The 21,355-nt window shown below is 40.9% G+C and overlaps 1 protein-coding gene across 5 annotated transcripts in view; it reads right to left on the bottom strand.

Annotated features, from left to right (window-relative positions):
* The window catches only part of LOC106954950 (plexin-A1), a 219,277-nt gene that overhangs the window by 7,408 nt on the left and 190,514 nt on the right, over positions 1-21,355 (bottom strand). For 2 of the 5 annotated variants that reach the window (XM_015044802.1, XM_015044803.1), the window contains exons 19-28: positions 19,717-19,860; positions 17,614-17,848; positions 13,511-13,659; positions 11,519-11,775; positions 6,399-6,465; positions 3,512-3,658; positions 3,197-3,356; positions 2,770-2,873; positions 2,193-2,301; positions 728-918 (exon numbers count right to left, since the gene is read on the bottom strand). In XM_015044802.1, coding sequence (XP_014900288.1) covers positions 728-918; positions 2,193-2,301; positions 2,770-2,873; positions 3,197-3,356; positions 3,512-3,658; positions 6,399-6,465; positions 11,519-11,775; positions 13,511-13,659; positions 17,614-17,848; positions 19,717-19,860 — 1,563 coding nt within the window. The remainder of the gene's footprint in view (positions 1-727; positions 919-2,192; positions 2,302-2,769; positions 2,874-3,196; positions 3,357-3,511; positions 3,659-6,398; positions 6,466-11,518; positions 11,776-13,510; positions 13,660-17,613; positions 17,849-19,716; positions 19,861-21,355) is intronic. The other 3 variants (XM_015044805.1, XM_015044804.1, XM_015044806.1) reach the window with 3 other exon arrangements.

Genomic DNA, 21,355 nt, shown 5'->3' with positions numbered 1-21,355 from the left:
AGAAGCAAACTGCAGAGCTCCGTGTTGCCCACATTATCTTCCTCCTCAATCATTTCCTCATTGAGGTTGTGGTAATACAGCTAATCTTCCTGGAGCCATCAGGAGGAGAGGAACATTGAGGCTATGGATCTTCTCATTGCTTTCATTGCAAATACGACACAAAAAGCACAAAGTTGTTGCCAGAAAACAATTGTGAGGTTTTTGCTGAGCTCCCAGGCTGTTATTAGAAGCAGTTGAGACCCAAAGAAGTTAATTTTGTTTATGAGATTAGGCTTTTTAGTGAGTCAAAAAAAAAAGTACTTACTGTCCCTTCAAGTAAGGGGGGTTAATACAGATTTCCTCCCCCGCCCCCCCCAAAAAAAGTACTTTTAACATTTTGTTTACCACCTGAACAAACCTTGCTAATTTTTATCTGCATAAAAACTACCAGCTCTCACACTGCGTCTGTGTGTTTTGGAGTTCATGGTGAAATATGGTGAATAATGACCTGCATCTAGAAGCCCAGACGCCGCCAACAGAGGGCCCAGTACCACCAAGCTAACAACTCAATAGTCAAAGGTCAACCTCCTAATTAAGAGTGTACATATGTGTGTCTTTGTGGAAAAGGTTATGAAAAATGTTAATGAGCTTTGAGACCACCGCCAAACAAAGGTCAACAGAGACTGCAGGTTTAAATGGACTACACGACATGGTTCGTGTCGGAGGGGGAGGGTCGGTTTCTTGTTACCTTTGTGGCAAGCAGTCTGGTCAGGTAGATCTCCGAGACCATCTTGCTCCCCCTGTCGCCCTCCCTCTGGTCCGAGTGGTCGTGGTTCTTCACCAGATGCCACAGCTTGGTGCCGCTCTCGAGATCAGGGGTGATCATAGGCGTTCGGGAGCGCAAGCTGTCCGGACTGCTGGCTGTCCTCAGCATGCTCTCTGGAAGGTCAGGTTAAAGCGCAGAGAGATGTATAGTGAGAGAAATAAGGACTTTCACTTGGATTTTTTTTTTTTTTTGTGTGTGTGTTTAGTGAATCATTAAGACAGAGAGAGAATTTCAAATAATCACTTCAACAAGAGTAAATCCATATGTGCAGAAAACAGCGTCCTCTAGTGGAGAGGGTAGGACTGTTTAGTGTACATTTACTGAAATATTTTTTTTTTCTTTTTTCACATTTTGTCACATTACAACAAAAACCTTTATGTTTTTCACAGGGATTTTAAGTCACACTACAAAACAAAATAGTGCATAATTGCAAAGTAGAAAGAAACCTTCTAGTGTTTAGTTTGCATTTGTATTTATTCCCCTAACAATGACAAGTCCTTTCATTAGTCGTTCCACCAGCTTTGCACCTCTAGAGACTAAAACATTTGTCAATTATTATTCGTAAAATAACTCAGGTCCAGTCAGTTTCAAACCTTTCCATTGAATCAAAAAGTCAACTTTAGATCTGCACTGCACCTTTCCAGCACATGGATGTGGTTATGTGACACCCCTCACTAAAGCGTCCCACATTTGAATGTTAAAATATACCTATTAAAATTAGATCTGATATAAACTGTAAAAAAAATTAAATAAAAAAATCCAGATTTATGAACACAGTTCAGGTCCACAGAAACAAAAAGTCAGAAATAAAAGAACTGCAGCAGCTGCAAACAGTAAACCTTCCTGTGAAGTTAAAGCTTTTTGAAAGGTGACAGCTGTGTCACTCTTTCATTCCTGAATAAAAATGTCTGTCTCCCTCCACCTTCCCCCTCTCTTCCTTTTATTTGTGACACAGAGCATTATACTTTCGCTCCGAATGCTTGTCACTTATGTGACAAAGCAGGAAAAGATTGGGAGGTTTGAGACGACAGGCGGGAATGTGAACCAGGGACGGGCGGAGTAAAGGTAACGGGGAGTGTGTGAGTAGATATCTGCAGCAAGTATAAGGCTGCTAAAAAGCAAAAAAAAATAAAAAAAATAAAATAAAATAAGGTGCATTTCAGTAATTGTGTCCAAATTGTTCACATATTTTCTCCAACACTTTTGATCATTTCATATCTTGCTGCCGTTTGACAAACGGATCAAGCATTCTCTCTACAGCGGAGAGGCACAGTTCAGACATTTAACACTGTTCACACGAAATGACAGTGACAAACAACAAACCCACATATAGTAGCAGTGCACACAGACAAATATATACACAGACACACATAACACACACACACACCTTCTCTCGTACCATATCTGCTGAGGGACTTGGTGAACGTGGAGGAGTTGGAGATGTTGTAGGCCGAGTTCTGTTTGGGCACCAGGGCGATCACGGAGCCATCTGTCACCTGCAACACGGTTTCCAAGTTGAGTTTCGCAGCACAGCAGAACGGCCACCAGCAGGACTTTACCGCCCCAAATGTTTTCTGGAATCTGTTTCCAATTCGCCAGATTTAAAGTGGCCTTAATCGAGTGACTTTCTGATCCGGTTATGGTCTTTATTGGCGTCTGCTACTTTTTTCATTCTTGTTTCCCAGTTTTTGGCCGTAACAGCAGGTTGAACAACTGGAGCATGAGAAACCAAGCAGCTTGGGATTCATCTCGTAGATTAATGGTATGTATAATCTGGAGTGCAAATGAGCTAAAAAAAACTTTAAACAGATTACAATTAAGTTTGATTTCATGGTTTAAATCTATAAGGAAATTAGGGTTGGATCAAGTCTTTTGCACTCTATTGCACTAGAACTAGACTAGTTAATTCAGATAAAATAAGACGTATGGAGCTGTATGTATGGAAGATCTCTGCAGTTGGATACCTGGTAGTGAGCGAGGGTGTTTAGTCTCTTCCAATCGTTATCGATCTTTGTGGTGACGTCCTCGTCCTGCAGGATGATCCGTGCCATCCTGCCTTGCCGCCACTCTGTCAGAAAGCAGAAAATGGATAAAAGGAATCAAGCAAGGCGAGGACACGCTTGCACCAATTTACCACTTCAGAACAACAATGCACGCAAGGAAATTTGATATTTTTGTTGAAGAACAGCAGCGATTTTAAGAACTCTTGAAATGTTTCTTTTATTCTCCTTTTCTTCCAGGTGTGCATTCTCTTCTCCTTTCTGAAGGGCACCCTACAGCTTCAGAGAGCGCTTGAAAAGATTCCTTCTTCACTCCCCCGCTGAAACACGCCTTTGTCGAGTGCGATAACTCGGAAGTGTTTGCAGCATTTTGTTCAAGCCGAGTCCTCACCGAGATCCATATCTGAGGCCTTCGGTCTCTGGGAGTACGGGGTCCCCTTGTACACGGCGTCCAGCAGCTTTTCCTTCACCTGAGTCACTGTGTCACAGTTGAGGGTCTTCACGGTCACCTCGGGGGCATTTTCATTCTCCGGGTTCACACAGTGCAGCGTCTACATGGAAAAAAATAAAATGCCTTACATATGGACATAGGAGGTCGGGACGGCTAATTTACAAGAATAGATTCAGTTTCAGGCAAAAAAAAAAAAAGATGTTTATATTGGTGTCATGCATAAGAATGTGTTTACAAGACTGCATGAGTACTGACCAAAGTTTTGTAGTCAATTTGTTGTCTGATGAGTTTATCCTCACTGAGGGAATAGCGGGCTTCTCCTGTGATTGCATCTATTGGCCCTTTTTCCATTTGCTGCTTCATAGCACAGTAAAGCATGAAGAGAGGCTCACCAGCACATTCCTGAAAAAAACAACAAAAAAAACAACAAATGGAGTCAGATGTGACTTTTGTATAAATGCAACTTTACAAAAAACATTCTAGCAAAAAAAAGGTACATGGATAATTTTGTAGGGCGTTCCACTGGTTATATTTCTAATCTTCTCTGAGGGCAGCAGAAGAAGAGCAGGAAAGGACAACAAGGCCACGGCCAATGTTGGCAAACAGCACAGAACAGACAGAACGACTCTCCCCAGAGTCTCGTCTCTGAGGGGGAAAAAGAAAAAAAACACGCTGTGAAAATCTCTATTTTTGTGTGAGGGACCGACTGAATGGGCGGGGAGGAGGAAAAGAATCAGAGAAAGTGTGAGTGAGACTGAGTGGCAATTGATGGAGGAGTTAATAGAAGGTTAATGACTGAGGGCTGGAAAACGCTTGGAGAAGCACTTTGGTGTGCGAGACGTGTCAGCCAGGCAACAAGCGCTGGGATGTGGGGGCCCCCCCCGTCTGTCGCTCCGTCTCTCTCCCTGCTCACTTTCGCCTCCTTTTCATCCAGTTGTTCGGCTGACCCTGCCGTCTAAGCGCTGCCTGCTGCACTGCTTCTTGAAGTCAGGCTCTATTTCTTGCAGCGTTAGCCGTCTTTCTTATTCATATACTAATGCCATTCAGAAATGGGAGTCGGAACCAGAACCACACCACGTACAGAATGTGGTGTGGTTCACAGAATCGTTTCAGATCTGAAGACGCTCTAAAATGAAACTTCACTTCTCTGTTAAGATGGCTTTTTTTTAAATTACATTCAGATCACATAGATTCAAACCATAATTTGCATGAATTCGTGTATTTACAGATGATCTTTGAATGATTAGTGTGAAATGCTTTCCACCTACGTCAACTTAAATGGATGAGTTAAATGCATCTTGAGTTTTTGCAGAAGCATTCATGAATTTTCTCATATTGTCAAGTTACAACCAAAAACTTCACAGTATTTTATTGGCTGTAAGCAATTTATCAACACAAGGAAAGAACATAATTGTGAAGATCGCTATAAAATATCTGACCCCTTTTACTCCAACAACCCTACATAAACTCCAGGGCAGATAACGTAGAACCACTGCCAGAGGGATGCTGCTATCAGTTTTATAAAACGTAGGGACGTTACCACAGTACGGACAAGTATTTATCTAAATGTACGTCTTCACATTAATGTAAAACATAAAACTTCACATTTACCTAATACTGTGCAGACCCATAATGCACAATCTGTTACTGCAATGCTGCAAAATGGAGAAAAGTTCAAGAGATGTGGATATGTTTGCATGGCACAGTGTCTCCCTGTCCGGCATCCTTCAGCCAGGTTTGCACATCAACAGGACACAGCCATGTTGGCGAGCTAGAAGATGAACTCTGTGGGATCATCTAGTTCCGCCTGCCTCCAACGGTGAAAACACAGCACACCAGCAGACGTCTTCTCTTTCTAGCAGCATACGAATCTCAGCCCTTCTGTCTCCTTAAAATGCTGCCAGTGTACAAATCAGCTTGTTGGCATTTTTTTCTTTTTTGTTTTTGTTTTGCGATAACAAAACAAAACCAATTTTATGCAATTATGTGTGATTTCACCAATAGCAACAGGCAGAAATACCAGGTTTAGAAACAGAACAAAAACACGAGGTCCCTGACCCTCCCGAACGGGCCAGGGAAAAGAGGACAGGTGAACTTTAAAAACTGGGTAATGGATTGAAGATTTCTTTTTTTGTTCTTCTGCTCTTTGTTCCCTTTTATGGGTAAAAGCTCCATCTCGTCTGCCCCGCCGAAACACTACTTGACCTTTACCCGTCTCTGTTCACACCTGGCTGAATCTTGAAATTGTTCCGGACCTTTCTTTTCCGTGACCCTTGAAAACTCAGGAGAAAGCAGAGTCGCAAAGGTTGGATAAAAGCTGTCGTGTTTTCTCCATTCCAATTTCCGTCCCCCTCCCCTTCTCCACGTTTCTATTTTTTTTTTCGCCTTTACAGCTTCTAAAACATCTTCTGAATAAATTTCACCTCTTCTTCGCCTTCCTCTAAACACTTTCCACCTTTTTCGTGTTTTGCCTCTGTTGTCTTAGGCCGGTCTAAAGTTCATAAACACAGCTGCTGAATAAATCCCCAACAGCTTCTCTCATAACCCACTCTCCTTTTACTGGACTCCACTCCGGCTGTCCAGTCTCGCATTTGAAGCCAAGACACACACATGAGCGCAAGATCCAAGCCCGACACACTCTCATACACAGATGCTAACTGGGACCCCCTGAGGCCTGGCCAGTTTGCTGTCCAGCACACTGGCTGTTCTGACAGGGTGTTTAAAGCCCCAACGCTAACTGATTAGCTCCAGCAACATTTGAGTGGAGGCAGCGCATGAATTTAGCAGCATTTAGTGATTTCCTCTCATATGAAATCAGAGGGAATTATTCAAAGATGCAAACACACACACACACACACACACACGCACACACACACACACACACACACACGCAGACTGAAAGAAGCAAGAAAAAGACATATGACTCTACATCCTAAGAGAGAACGGCTTATTGAGATAATATCACCGACTGGGTCTGAATAGGCTTTCAGTCTCTGCAGATGCAGTTGGGAAATAGGAGTCTTTCAAATGAAAGGCCAAGGTGTGGCTCTGCTGTCTTTTCTTATGCTGCGGCTGTGTGTGAGTGGGTGTCAGAGCTGTTGCCGCTCCAGAAGTTCGGTGTTTATCCTTGTGACAGTTTTACCTTGAGGAACTTGTACAGCAGGAAGGTGAACCAGTTGGTGAGCATCTTCTCCGCTACCGACTCCGTCCTGCGAGAGAAGGAAACAACGGTCTGATTGGTTGGAGTCTGAGCAACAGAATAATGTAAAGAGACTGAGGCGAAAGATGTTTATATCTCTCCACATACACACACACACAAACGCACGCACACGCACACACACATCCCTGGCTCATACAGGTAGATCTCATTAAATTAGAATATCATTCAAAAGTGAATATCTTTCCAAAATTCAATTACAAAATTAAAAAAATTTATTTTATTGATTCGTTACACAAAGAGAGATATATTTACAGTATTAATTTTAGTTTATTTCATGATCCTGGTCTACATCTAGTAAAACCCAAAACATTTTATTTTCAACATTTTTTTAAAATATTACTTTTTTTTTCTCTCTCAGTCCCAAGGGAAAAAAATATATATAATAAAATCTAGACTTATTTCATGTAACTGAGGTCAAACTGTTGTGTTCATAGCCAAACAGACTTTAAAAAGAAACTGGAAGAAGAGTTAAAAGGAAATAATATAAAAAAAAATCTAAGAGAGAAGCGGCAACAATTTATCCAGAAGTTAATATAAATGTAAGGATTTTAATGTTGAAATATCAGCCAGCTGAAGAGTACATCCGCTGTATAGAGTACTGTATATGAACTCATACATGTTCTGGCCTCCTTTTGCATGAGTTATTGCATCAGTCCAGCTTGGCATGAGGGTGGTCAGGCTTAAACAGCATCTTCATCAATGTTTCTGATATCTCTCTGCTTCTTGGTACCTTTGTGAGTGTACTGTGAAGATAAGGTCAGACGCTTTTCTTGTTCTGCCTAATTCAGGAGAGGCTTAACACAAGGAATGCAACAATTGTTACCCATGTCCCTGATCCGTCTGCGCGTCACGGTTTATGAAGCTCCTAAGAATCTCCTCCAGCCTCAAAAGCCTGTAATGTTGCCTCTGTTGTACATTTTCCCATCAGCTTCTCTTCCACTTGCCTTCCCAGTAATATGCCTGGATGCAGAAGCCAGTGTATAGCTAACTCTTTTAGCAATGATCTGTATCAAAAGTATTTTTTTTTTTATTGGTCCTGTTTTAATACGCTTGAAATATACACTCGGTGTGACATGAATCTATGCAATAAAACAGATTTACTATTTCGACTGAATTACACAAATGAGAATGACCTTTTTAGTAGTTTCTACGTTTTAATGTTTACATGCACATGTACTGTAGATACAATCTGTTCCCGTAGAGCAACGCTCCGATCAGATACAGCGGGACATCATCAGTCTCCATGCAGTACACCTCTGATCTCCTTTTAAAAACCAAATTGCTTTGCAAAACGAATGCCTGCATTTCATTTATTGCTAAAGCCCCTTCTCACTTTTCCTTTGTTTTTCTAAGTGGGCTTGCTTCAAGCAAACCCACTTATAAAAACAATTAGTGTAATTCAATCACCTCTCTTGTTAATCATAAATTTGCAATGCTATGAGGGGAACATCTGCTCATTTACTTCTTTAGTAAACAACAGAAGCATCAACTAAATAAAAAAAAAAAAAAAAGAAAGCAATTAAAGGGACATCACTTAGCAAGATACATTCTGTTCAACTTTCCGAACACTTTCAGCAAAGTCGGATTTTCTTATTTAAGGGAATCGGCTTAACTGACCTGTAACATTAACAATTATGCTAACAGTAACTCTCTCAGGAGTTGTTCATGTAAAGCAAGTGGAGCTATAATAAAGCCAGGAAATTAGCAAATTTATCTATTTATTAATCTGGCAGCTGAGTTATTAAGGCATGATTAAAAATAGCGTTTTGTCATTGAAAATGTGCTCAACTCTGCAGGTGTCACCGATTGGACATCAGACAAAGTGTCAGTCTTAATCTCTTGCAGACTCTTACTTTGCAGCCATTCAGAGAACATATGTCACATGAAACATTTTGTGGGTGGTTTGTAATTTTAAACATTTAAAATGTCCTTTTCTTGACAGAGACTATGTAGCGATTTGGAGAGTACGATATGGTCAGACATTTCAGTATCAGTGTAATTTTGCAGAGGAAGGTGTTTTAATTAAGAAACCATATTTGTAGTTTTTAAACTTGAACTTCAGACAGGAAGTTATTTTATAGTAACCAGGTTTTATTTTAGGTACATAGGCATCAATTCTGCTGAGGTCTTGGACAAAAATGTTATCTTGATGGTTAACCGGTTTATATCTTTCATTTTCCTGGACAGCATCTCGTTCAGAAGTGTGCTTTCAGAGTCTTAATCTTCACAGAAACGTTAATGCTGCTTTGTAGTACAGATATAAAACTAATATATGAACATACATGTCATCATGAAGGCCTTCCAACAGATCTCCAACTGTGTTGTTTTCCCCCAGTTTGGATGCGACAGAAGTGACAGACGGGTTGTCCAACAGGGGGACCCGTCATTCCCCTGCTATGTTACTGTTAGAAAGTTACTACGCTATTTATTTTTCTATCATTTTTATTCAAACTTTAATGTAATGCAAACTAGGTTAATTGCCATCAGGATCATCCTCACAACATACAACAATAAATGTTTAATTTTATGTTTTCTCTGTCAATATTCAGACCAATACATGCTATTTTCTGGTCAATCCCTCCACCAATGTTAAAAGCTTTTCATGATAACTGAACAACAAACAAAACAAAAACCGATGGAATAAAGGAGAAAGCAGGCCACTGTTTAAGGGAAATCAGTGTGAGCCTGTGGAAAAAGATGGGAGATGAACTCCTGCATTTCTGGGAGCCTCCCGGTTGGACAGGTTAAGTGTGGTTTGATGTATGTCACTTTTTTTTTTTTTTTACCCATCTGTCAGAAATGAAAGGAGATGCAATGGGGAATGAAAGTGCTAGGGATGAAAGAGGGCAGTGAACACGGACAGAGGATGCTGCTGGGGTATACTTCCGCATCAAGAAGCTTGAATACCCACAAACTGGGTTGACAGAGTTTAAACAAAGCAGCAGGTGATGTTCTCCTGGTCGTACGCCCACAGGTCTCAACTTTTAATGAAGACACAAATATGTCCAAAGCAAGAGAATATTTCAGGGAGAGAAGTAGAATTAACACAGGAAACAATTTCCTATGAATAAAATTGTTATATATCTGTTAGAATGTCTAGCATTAATTTTAATAAGCTTAATGAGCGTCGCTCCTGTCGCCGCTGCAAATAGCAGGGACAGTGTGTTGTGACTGTGTGCCCCAGGAGCAGATTGGAAAAAGGCTTCACACGGACTCAGAGTCATTTCTTGATTAGATTTTTAATTAAATATCTACCCCAGGAGTGGAGGAAGAGAGGGGGGGGGAAAGTAGCTTTTTATCATTAAATGTCTAATTCCAATTTATTTGGAGACAGACCATTTCTTTAATTGTGTCTCTCCTTAACTATGTGTATCTTTTCATGGCTGTCTGTCGCAGCTTCCTTTTTCCTCCCTACTTTTCGGCTCTCTCACCATATTGGACGGCTCTCCTTGTGCAACAGCCGTACTCTTCTCCCCCTATACGTTTCTCCCCCATCAATTCCCCTCAAGCCCAAATCTCCCTGTAGACATTTTGCCTTCTGTTTCTGTCAATCACCACCTCCCTGCATCCCTGGAGCTCCATCCACCTTTCTCGTGCTGCCTCTTCCTCTTTCACCTCTCATATTTTTTTCTCCTCCATTGCTCATCTCTCTCCTTTTCCTAGCAAAGCCCTCCTCTCTCTCTGTTCTTCACACCTGCTCTGCTCCTCGTACTTCCTCCCCTAACTACGTCTCTCGCTGAGAGTGCAAGAAGAGGGGATACGGCGGCCTGTCTCACAGCAGCTCCGGTGGGAGTGCATGTGTGCTCAGGGGTGTAATCCTCTCTGACAGGGACAGGGCCGAGAGATAGAGACAAGGTATAGTCACAAACGCCTCAGAAGCCGTAGTCGCTGTCCCTCGCATTCACTTCTCTTAGCATCAGGCCATCAGGACGGGAAAAATCACTGGCCTGACAATCTCACAGGGCACCATCCTCCGCTTTTGACAATATTCTGTTCATTTGATTTTATCATCTGGAGAAAAGCCAAACACAGACCCTTGCAAGACTACTTACACCCCTTCAATTTGTTTTCCCATTTTGCCACATTACAACCACAAACTTCAGCATATTCAGTTTGGATTCTTTGTGGAGAACATCACCTGCTGCTTTGGATTCTTTGTGACAGACTAAAACCAGTACATGAAGAAGAAGAAGAAGGAAAGGGATGAATGCTTGCTTTTTTTAAAAAGTTGTGTAAGACCTAAAAAGTGTGGCATGCATTTGTATTTAGCCCACATGAGCGAATACTCTGAACAACATCACAGCTGCAGTGTGAAAGGTTTATGTCTCAGGACTCTTTGAACATCTAAAGTCTGAGAATATTGACAGTTCTTCATAAAAAAAATAACTCAAGTTAAGGCTTGCCACAGATTCTCAGTTCTATTTTGCTCTGAACTTTAACTGGACCATTCCAACGATTGAATAGGTTTTGATCGAGCAGTCAAACTGTCACTCCGGCTGAATCTTTAGGGTTGTTGTCCTGCTGGAAGATAAATCTTGATTTCAAAGTTTTTACACTTTGCCTACTCCAACAATGTTCCCATCAATTTTGACAGCTTCCTTGTTTTCAGCATCATGCTGCCATCACTAACTTTTATTGTGGTGATTTGTGTGTTCAGGAAAATGCAATATTGGTTTGGCAATATTCACCATAAAGTTTAGTTTTGGCGTCACCCAATCAGAGCCCCTTCTTCCACAAGTACAAAGTGTCTCTGCTATGCCTCGTGGCAAAACGCAAACATGATTTCTACAGTATCCTTTGAATAACTGTTATCAATTTAGCAATAAAGAAAATAGCTAAATATTTTTATTTAGCCAACTAATGCTAACTTATACTAAAAAACCTCTCCTGAAAGACCCTCTGAATGGATCTAAACAAAGACTTGAACCCACACACAAGCACAGTCCACAGAGCATTAACTTGTAGCTCCACTGGAAGAACCGACATGTTTCAGTGCCGTTCTAGCCGCTCTCCCACCCTCTGTTCATCCCTCCTTTCCTTACCGCCTGAGCAGCAGCTTCGGGTGGTTCTTGCTCTCCAGGTTTTTGTCGATAAGGTCAGACAGGAGCTGTTTGAGGACACCTGTGGCATACTCCATCTCCCCCTGCAATGCTGTCATGATGAGAGAAGCCACATTGCCTCTGTCTCGCATGGAGAAGGACCTCTGAGCTTCCAGCGTGCGGATGAATGTCAGCAAGAAGTGCTTTTTGGTCAGTAGCTGGCCGAACAACGTCAGGGCCTTCTCCACATTTGCCTGGACCTGGTGGAAAAGAGAAGACAGAAATAGTGAAAATAGAGAAGAGTGGGGAGAGCATGAGACATGAAAAGGCAACTGTTAGAATAAAAAAAAGATGACGGTGGTGTAACTGAAGCAGGTTTTTGGTGAGAAGAAGAAGAGAAGTATGTGAAAAAGAGTGAAGGATGTGAAACTAAAGATCGGTGGGGAAAGGTGTGGAGTAATTGGAAAAGGTCACAGACAAAAATGGAAAAGGAACAACAAGAGTCGACTGAGAGAACAGAACTGATTGTGAAGCATAGTTGTGAAATGAGGTGTGTGTGAAAATTCGGGAACATCTACAAATAAATCTTCAATTTGCTCCTTTACACCCATGCATGTAAACATCTCCGGAACAAAGCACCTTGCTCATTTTCCTCACAACCCTCTTTTTCTATACCATCTGGTGCAAGCCTCACTTTGCCATTTTCTCTCCTTCTATCCTAAAGCAATGGCCAGGCCTCCCCTTGTGAGAGCCACAAACACAGATTTGAAGAAAGAATGTGAACTTCATGCTGTAATAAGAAATTGATCTGCCTGCTAGCGCACCACTGTGGCCTGTGATTGCCTGGGCAATACAAATGAAAATCCAATGCTGTGTTACACTATCCCTTTGGAATACAGCTGATAGCACCAGCACTCATAGAGAACGTCTCCGAGGCCTGTTCCTGCAGCCATGACTGAGGAATACAACTCTGCATTTTCCAAAGGGTGTAAACATCATGGGAGCTGGATGGTGGTGAGGTTTGCAGCACTGTTGCAAGGTTGCAGGAAGGTCATGGGTTCAAATTCCAACCTGGGTTTTTTCCCCCCTTGTGCTCCAACTAAAAAAAATGAATGTTAGATTAAAGCCAGTCCTGAATCAAGTACCATGTGAATCAGAGTGAAAACATTGAAACAGTGCGTCACAACAATAGTTTAACCGCATCTTTGAATTTTAATTGTTTATGTATTAAAGTAATCACCAGTTATAGAGTTTGCTTCCTCACTTATTGTCAAGCAATACTTACAAGGGAAAAAGCATAAAGGCTCTTTCACATAGCACTTTGTAACAGTTAGAAACCAGCAGCTTTGAAAAGCCAAAGGCATGTCACCATGACCCTCACACCTCACCTCAGACTCTGACTTGTGCTAATTCTCAAAGAGGTCAATAAGAGAGGTTCAGCGTTATCTCAGAATATTAATACAATATTTCTGGACAGTTCCTACTAGCGTCTGGTGCAATAAGTGTAAGTTATTATCATGACTCCCAGATAAAAAGATATGTGCTTTAATCTCTACAGCCTCTTTTTATGTTTAAGGCTCTTATTTTGAAGAAAGAAAGGAAGCAGTTCCTGGGTTGTCCTGTATTTTGGGTACTGAAAAGAAAACAGCAACAGAGTTACATACGAGACATAAATGATTTGTAAACGGCCGGAGAACCATTAGTCGTCATCGTTCACAACTTCTCTTTCTGTCCACCGATTGGCCCGCTAATAAACCAACCGGAGAGAATCCGAGTCAAAGGGAGAAAGCCCAGACTGAGCTGGAAGAGAGAACTTTTTTTTTTTTTAAGCGGAATTACATAGGAAGGCAATAGCCAGGCTAATACACCTCTAATTTACTAATTCCAATTAACTATTTAAAAGCCACAAGGATATAAGTGACTGCTATATTAACTTGTTAAACACGACTTATTTTGTATGTGGGTGTGCATGAGTGCAGAACGCTCTTTACTGACCAGTACCTCCATCTCCTTGAGTACAGGATGGTCCTCAATACCAGGAAAGAGGACCCTCATGGCATACGTGCGGTAGTCCAGGAAGGGGATTCCTGCACCATCCAGCTCCTGGGTCAGCTCATGGATGTCTGTCTGCAACTCTGCAAAGGCTGCGAAAAAGGCGAGGAACATTGCTTAGACATGTCAAATGAGCTCATAAACGTCCTCAAGAAAAAAAAAAAAAGTAATTCCACTTTGAAATCTTTCGTGTTTCAAAGATGGAAAAGCTCAAAAGACGAGGCCAGTAGAAAGAAAAAGAGAAACCAAAAGGTGGAAAAGAGGAAAGGTGTTCGGATCTGGGAAGCTGGAGGGGAGAGCAGCGTGTTAGAACCCACACATTACATGCTGCCACCTCACACACTCTTGTTACACACACACACTTGTCCCGCTTTGGCCCACAGCTAAACACACACTCTTGCACCCAGATGATTTATGTGAAAGCATGTCAGTGTTTGTACACATTCTCAGCTCCCGGACAGCGTGTGCTCTGACCCCATTCATTGAACTCGACTCCTTTTAATAGGGGAAAAAAAATCTCTCAAACGTATCCAAACTTTTGTTAAACTGTCTCAGGTGTGTTTTATATAGAAAACTCCTTGAGGAGAAAATATTGGAACTCTGGCATTAGGACAACTGTGTGTCTGTGTGCCTCGTCTGAAATACGGCACACACATTGATACGTAATCCAAACAAATAAACCAAAGCCCAGACTAACAGATGGCTCGTGTCACCCTGTCTTCCCTCCCCATCTCTCTTTTTCCCTCTCTCCTCCTATCAATGTGACATCTTTAAAGTCACCTTTCTACCTCTTAATCTTCCTTTCATTCCTCCCTTCAGATTCCCAATGTACTCCACTTCTCTCTCTGCTTTCCACCCACTTCACTTTGTGCTAAAATACTCAGTCTCTCATGCATGGCCCCTTGAACTTTTTCACATTTTGTCTCTTGACAAAAAAACTTTCACATATATATATTTTTTTTTTCCTATTTTATACGACATACTCACACCGGGTGGAATATAATAGACAAGCGCACTAATGATCGGTTTGGTGGTGAAATCATTTTCAGGCGGAGCGTTTTGCAAGGAGAGCATTTTTCTGAGAAGCTGCAATGAGGTTCAGCATAACTCAAGAGGAGCCGCAAAGATCCACAACTCAAATGGGAGAATTTGTCAACAAGAAAACTATTAGCTGTGCACTCTACCAATCTGGCCTTCATGGAGCAGGGCCAAAAAGATTTGGTGCGATCTTAGTGCGCACACAGCGGTGGATACTTCCTTGTCGAAGGAGGCTCTATCCATTCTGAAGCCAGCGTGTGATCCAATTAATGACAGACTGGCACTTTTACCTAAGCCAATTAAATTGACCTCCTTTTTGTAAGCATTTATACTTTAATTTATTGCCCTGAATATTAAGTTGTGTATATATAATGATATACAAAGTTTAAAATATTTTTTTTGTTGGATTTTACTTTGCTTAAATCTGTAGTTTGAACTTTTTATGTATACTTCATGGTACCTATTTTGATGTTTCTGAAAACATGTTTATAGTATATAAAAAAAAAGCAAACTGCCAAAAGAACACATCCCTGCATCTAATGTTTAGTGCTTACACATTTTGCACGGCAACAACTTTTCTTGACAGAGTTTTCTTTAAAGATAAAAGTATGAGTCGCAGGTGACCAGCATAGGCAGCTAATGCTAACGCCAGCATAGCAAATTTAATTCATTAAATTTGACTTATCTGAGTAAGATTTTCATTTGAAAAAAAAAACAATCTTCACAATTAACTCTTTCGTGATGGTTCATCAAACAAAATCTCAGAATATAGAATTTGTGGCTGTAAAATAAGAAAAAAAAATAGTTATTCGTTGTGTTTGCCTCTCCTTGTATCGCTTTTGTCTCCAATTTAACCTCTTTCTTTATAAACGCCTCTTCCATTCCGCACATTTTTCACAACCTCCTCTGGGATTTTTTTTTTCCCTTATCTGGCTCCCCGTTTCAATCTTTCACTTTGTCCACGTTCATCCACCTTTCTTCTCGCAGACAGCAGTGACAGCTGGGAAAAGACGGGGTCGGGGAATGTAGACTTACTGTTGGCACACCCCAGCCAATCGCAGCGTGACCCGCTGTGTGAGTGTATATGTGTGTGGGATTGCAGGTAGTTTCTAAAGGGCAGGAAATGAATACAAGACAGGAGGAGAGGTGTGAAGTGGCTACAAAGAAAAAAAAAGTGTTGACGTCTTTATCTGAGGGTCTCTGCTTTAAAGGCCATCGGAAATCTCTGGGTATGAAACGCTGAAGCCTCACAACATCACAAGACAATTTTAGCACAGTCTTTTAAATGAGGCCTGATGTGTTTACTGTATTTAAAAACCAGCCTGGCTGATGAATGTAATATATATATCACAATCTGCTACTTACATCCCACACTAGCAACTTGTCTTGAGGCAGTTTGTTCAGAGGTTGCAGGTGTGTTATGCATCAGCTCATGTAGCCTCGAGCTGCTTCAGTCCAAACAAACACTTTTAATGCAGTTTGAGAAGCTCAATCTGATGTTTCAACTTCCTCCAGGCAGTTTTTCAAAAATACGCAGCAGTACTTTCCTGGCCCTATAAATAGATTCTGTTGTCATATCATGTCTATGTCTGCCTTGGTTAGCGGTTTCTCTAGCTGTTCATCAGACGGCATAGCGCAGAAGAATATTTGATGTCTATGACTCAATTAAAGCTCCTATTTGGAGTTAGAAACTCACCACTGCAATAATGTCGGTCTCTGCTGATAATGTCATTTTTATTACTGGTATCAGTTGATACCAGAACTGATCAAGACAAAAGATCCAGACTCCATAATCTGAGACTAAAATGTGATGCAGTTAACTTCTGAACCTGTTAGTTCTTTGGGTTGGACAAATTTTAGATTATTAATTCAATGTATTCAAAATAAGGGTGAGATAAAAAATTTTCTGTGTGAGCTTATACAACTGAAATAAACAATGATTTTAAGACTTTTGAAACGTCTTTATCAGGGGTGCCAACAAATATCTCTGAATATCAGAGTACTTTATTTACTCTGTAAAGTTTTGTGATTTCTGAAACAGAAACAAGTTGGCATTTCATTTTGCTGAAGACAGGAGGTAATTACAAAAAATAACAGGACCTATAAGAACACAAAAGTAATTCCATAAAAACAGAAATTTAAGCAGTGCGTCGCAATAAATCTGCTTGATTTTATTAAATGGCAAATGGTGTTCTTCTCGATGTGTCTTTTTTTTATTCTGATAAGAACATCAGGACAGTTTCCCAAGTTATACTTGAACAACCAGCTAAAAACCAGAGCAGCATAAATTGTATATTTATGATGCAGCTTTATTGAAGTCTCTCAAAAACAATGGAACAAATGGAGTGATCTCTTTTAGATATATTGGGATGATCATGTTATCAGTATTCTCCTTTTCCTTCACCCCATCTGCTTCTCTCACTGCTCTGCCAGCAGCCCAGCATCAGCAGCCTCTCCCTGGATCCATGCTGCCTCTTGCCAAATGAATATATGCTAAAGCACTGGTGTGTAAGTTTCATTCGATCCCTCCCTGGGCTTCAGCTGTTGCCAAGCCACTCCTTCCCTACAACCCCTTACTGTCCCACCTCCATGCCCCGTCTCTTTCTACGCCCCCCCGCCCCCCTCCCAACATTTCTTGGTGTAGATGATGGTGAGGCCAGCCAGGCTGCTCCCTCATGGGGAGGAGAGACAACATCTGGTGGCTGGCTCAGATCAAAGTGCTCCTCTGGAAACGCACCAACACCCACGTAAACATGCGCACACACACACACACTGCTGCGACCGAACAGCAGGGGAGTGTTGGCATCGACTTGGAGAGCAAAGCAGGAGACCAAGGGAGAGGGAGCAGACAAACAACTTGATGGGACTGTTAATAGTATGTTGTGCAGCTTTGATGGGAAGCTCGAAGGATGGAACACGGTAGAGGAACAGCAGCATCGACAGCGTTGTTGGGTTTGTTGAGAATTGAGTAAGTTGGCTTAGGGAAGCACCTCGTACCCACCACTCACCTTCTTTGCACTCCAGCGCGACCCTAGACTCTAGATTATCCATCTGCAGCTGCAGTCGTTTCAGGGTGCGGTCGGCATCCCGGGACTTCCTCTTGTAAGCGATCAGAACCGCAATGATGACAAACAGAAGCAGGCCGCCGCCTATCCCGATGCCAATGATGGCAGGCAGCGTGAGCAGACTGTCGGAGTAGATCTGCAGCGTCCCAGGTGAAGCCTCGAAGCCTCCGACGCGGACCTGGCAACAACATTAAGGCAATGAAATTTTGGAAGATTGTGAAAGACTGAAAAAAAGGGGGAGATGGAACAATAATAGTGTCTTGTATTCAGCGACATGAGAAACCTCTAAAAAACGTTTTAAAAAAAAGGTGCCATTGGCATTTTTATTGCTCTGTAACCTGCAACATTTAAGAACCTCACATGGACTCAGGATGAAAGCAGCTTATTCAACAGGAAACACTTGCACAAGAAATACAAATCCAACAAAATTAAAAATAAAAAGACACAAATGGCTGCACAACAAAAATTAACAAAGCACTAAGTTTCCTATACATTTTCAGGACCAAACTACAGACTGTTCCAAACTCAAAACAGCAAAGTTCTCATCTATCTTTGGACAATTTTTAAAGTTAAAAAAAACTAATGTTAATCATGAAATATTTCTCAAGGTCACGCTTTAATTAGAAACTGTAAAAAAAAAACAGGAATTCAGAATAGAAGAACATATGCAGTGATGGATCAAGGGAAAAAAATCAAAGTGAAATAAGGCGCAAAAAAATAAAGGACCTAAATGAGTAATGAAGACAGAAGGAGAAGAAGAAAAATAATAGGAAAGGAATGAAAAGGGAGGAAGAAAGGAAAGAACACAAATATAAAGCAGCATTTAGAAAAGGAGCAAAGGGAGACAGGAATATGAAGGAAGAAATGAGTCCTTTTCCTTCTTTCCTTTAAAATTCTGACAAAGAAAGACGGAAGAAACAGAAAAAGAAGGAAAAAAGAAAAAAAGGGAATAAAGAAAGAAAAAATAAATAAAAGGAGGAAAGGAGAAAGGAAGGTTGCAGAGTAAAAAGGAAGTAAGGAAGTATGGATAGGTGGATAAGGGACTGAGACAACAGAATCTGAAATAAAGATAGTCCAGAAATTCAAATAATGTTCCATCCTGGAAAATGTGTCTCTAGGAAAGTATTCCAGATTTATTTTATTTTTTTACAGGCAGGGAAACCTTTAAGCATCTAACATGGAAAACAAAGCTGTTCCGGGTCAAGCTAAAAGACAGACGTAAACTCCACTAGAATATTTTCATTTCAGCCAGAAGAGGAAATATCTGCACTCTAGACATTTTGGACCATACTTCAAACAGCTGTAAACTGCAAACATGAAATGAAATAAATCCTGAGAAACACTCCCTCCAAAACATGTTCTGTTCACCCCCAAATCCATACCCCCTTTTAACAGGCTTACATCTATGAAATAGGAAATGAAGGAGGGTAAAAATAGACACAAGACCTCTCATGCCCGCTAGCCATTTTTTGGTTTCCACTGAATACCAACACTCTGCAAATGCCAGGGAGGATGCCAGCCAAACCAGACTGATCAAAAGCCTCTAAGACACAAATACAGTCACAAGCACTGCCAACATTACGGGAGAGGGGATGTGTGTGTTCGTGCGCTCACAGCCATCTGAATAGGATAAAATGTAGAGTAATTGGAGGTATTTGGGTCGAATAGATGGGGGAGAAGAGAAAGAGATGAATGAATGAAAAGGCAGGAAGTGGATTGACGTATCAGAGGGGGGATGAACTGAGAAAATATTAAGCAGAGGATGTCGGATAAAAGTGACAAAAAGAAACTTGAATGCTCCGTCGGTTAAACTAAAACTCATGATGGTGGAATAGGAAATATCAGCTGCTAATCAGGAGGGAAGTATAAGTCAGGATGGGATAAAGCTTGTTTTCCAGTTGCATATGTAAAATCTGCTGCTCACTCTGCTTCGCTCAAATAAGGTCAAAATAAGAAAAAAGGGGAAATCAAATTAATTAAAAAATCTTACTTATTGTAACTTTAGTACAGTAAGGAAAACCAAATACATTTAAAAAGTTTACTTACTGTGACTTTATGCTCTCCCGTCAGATTAGGCGATTCACACAGCAGCTGACTCTCGGACACGGTGAGGACGCAGGGCGTTTCTCCGATCAGCACCGTGTAGTTCAGCTTAGAGTTTCCTGGAGCTGCAGGAATCAGGTTACGACCCTGGAAACAGACACACAAGTAGCTCATCAGTTCAGATAGCAGGGGTAACAGCATTCATAAACAGGTTCTCTGCAATTTTTAGCATGTTAAAATTAAGACATTTTTGAGAACTTTGAGGACTATATGAATTATTATAGTGCTGAGAATTAAAAAAAAAAGCTGAATTTACTTTAAAAGTTGCCTCGAGTTAATCTGCACCTGTTGGGTTTAGATCTTCCAGGTTCGCTATGTGATTTACGTCAGATGAGCTTACTGAACAACCAAACAATTATGCTATAATCATAAAAGCAGGTAGTTTTGTACTTTTGACAATATGTGTTGGTGCCAAGTTCTGACTCTGGATGAAGTCAACACCTAGTGAATGCTTTCCAAACTCTTGAATGGACTTTTCTTCACGCTGCTCTCAAGAGCAAGTTACATTTTGCTTCCACTAAACTTTTACTCTCGGATTCCATGCGAGAGTATTGAATCTCGCATTGATTCAATACTCAATGCAAGATTCAATACTCTCAACCAATCTCTACAGAGATTAGTTGTAGGTATTTCTACAACCAATCTCTGTAGAAATACCTACGCCCCCTTGTGGAGGGTGTCTGAGATTGTAGTTTCCAACTGGCCATGGAGACTACATGGTCACTGGAGCCAGAATATTTTCCTATTAAACATATTTTTTATAGGTTTTATACAATATTCACCTTTAATGAGGGAGAAATTAGCACTTCCATCAGCCATAAGTTATAATCACCTACATTAATAGAAATAAATAAATGCTTTAAATACATTATTACATATAATAATTATAGGGGGAAGGGGAATCCAGTCAGCTATTGCATTTAAAGAACTGTTAGTGAAATTTACTGAATGCAGATTGCTTTCTTTCCACCTTAAGTCATTTTTTCTTCATATATACTATTACTTTGTTTTGCAGAAAGAGAGAGAGAGAGAGAGAGAGAGAGAAATCAGCTCCCTCCTTCCACAAGACAAACAAACAAAAAACACAGAAGCTTTCCCAGAAAATATTTACTGGATTAAATTTTTGGTGCACTTCTTACCACAATCAAAATTTGTCACCATGGTATAATATTTAAATATGTATAGGAGAGTGTTGCTAGTCTTCATTTCCTAAACCCCTCCCTGATTTGAAGGAAAAAGAGGCTTTAGTTTCCTATGAAATTGCATGATAATTTCCCTCTCGCTTCTGAAAGGCTTTGAAGTTCAGGGGTGAGGAAGTGGGGTTGGGGGTGTGGGGGGTGTCATTAGACAGAGTGGGTGGGTGGGACAAATGCACACAGTATACAAACGCACGCTGCTTCTGCGGTTCATAGTAAACACGGCTGTGAAGTCTGTCTTCAGATGTTTCTAGATAAAAATCTGAGCAGGTGCCTTCGCAACACATGGACCCACTTTAAAAACATGACTTGCTTTGCACCTGATTTGAAAGGAACGGTTTAAACATCTTTTTTTTTTTCCCTTAAAGGTCTTCAACCCCCACTGG

Source organism: Poecilia latipinna, unplaced genomic scaffold (assembly GCF_001443285.1).
Source record: "Poecilia latipinna isolate Pla-1442-1.1 unplaced genomic scaffold, P_latipinna-1.0 Scaffold692, whole genome shotgun sequence".
In the NCBI taxonomy this organism is placed as follows: Eukaryota; Metazoa; Chordata; class Actinopteri; order Cyprinodontiformes; family Poeciliidae; genus Poecilia; species Poecilia latipinna.
The sequence above is the reverse complement of the archived record's forward strand: the minus strand, read 5'-3'. Positions and strand labels throughout refer to the sequence as shown.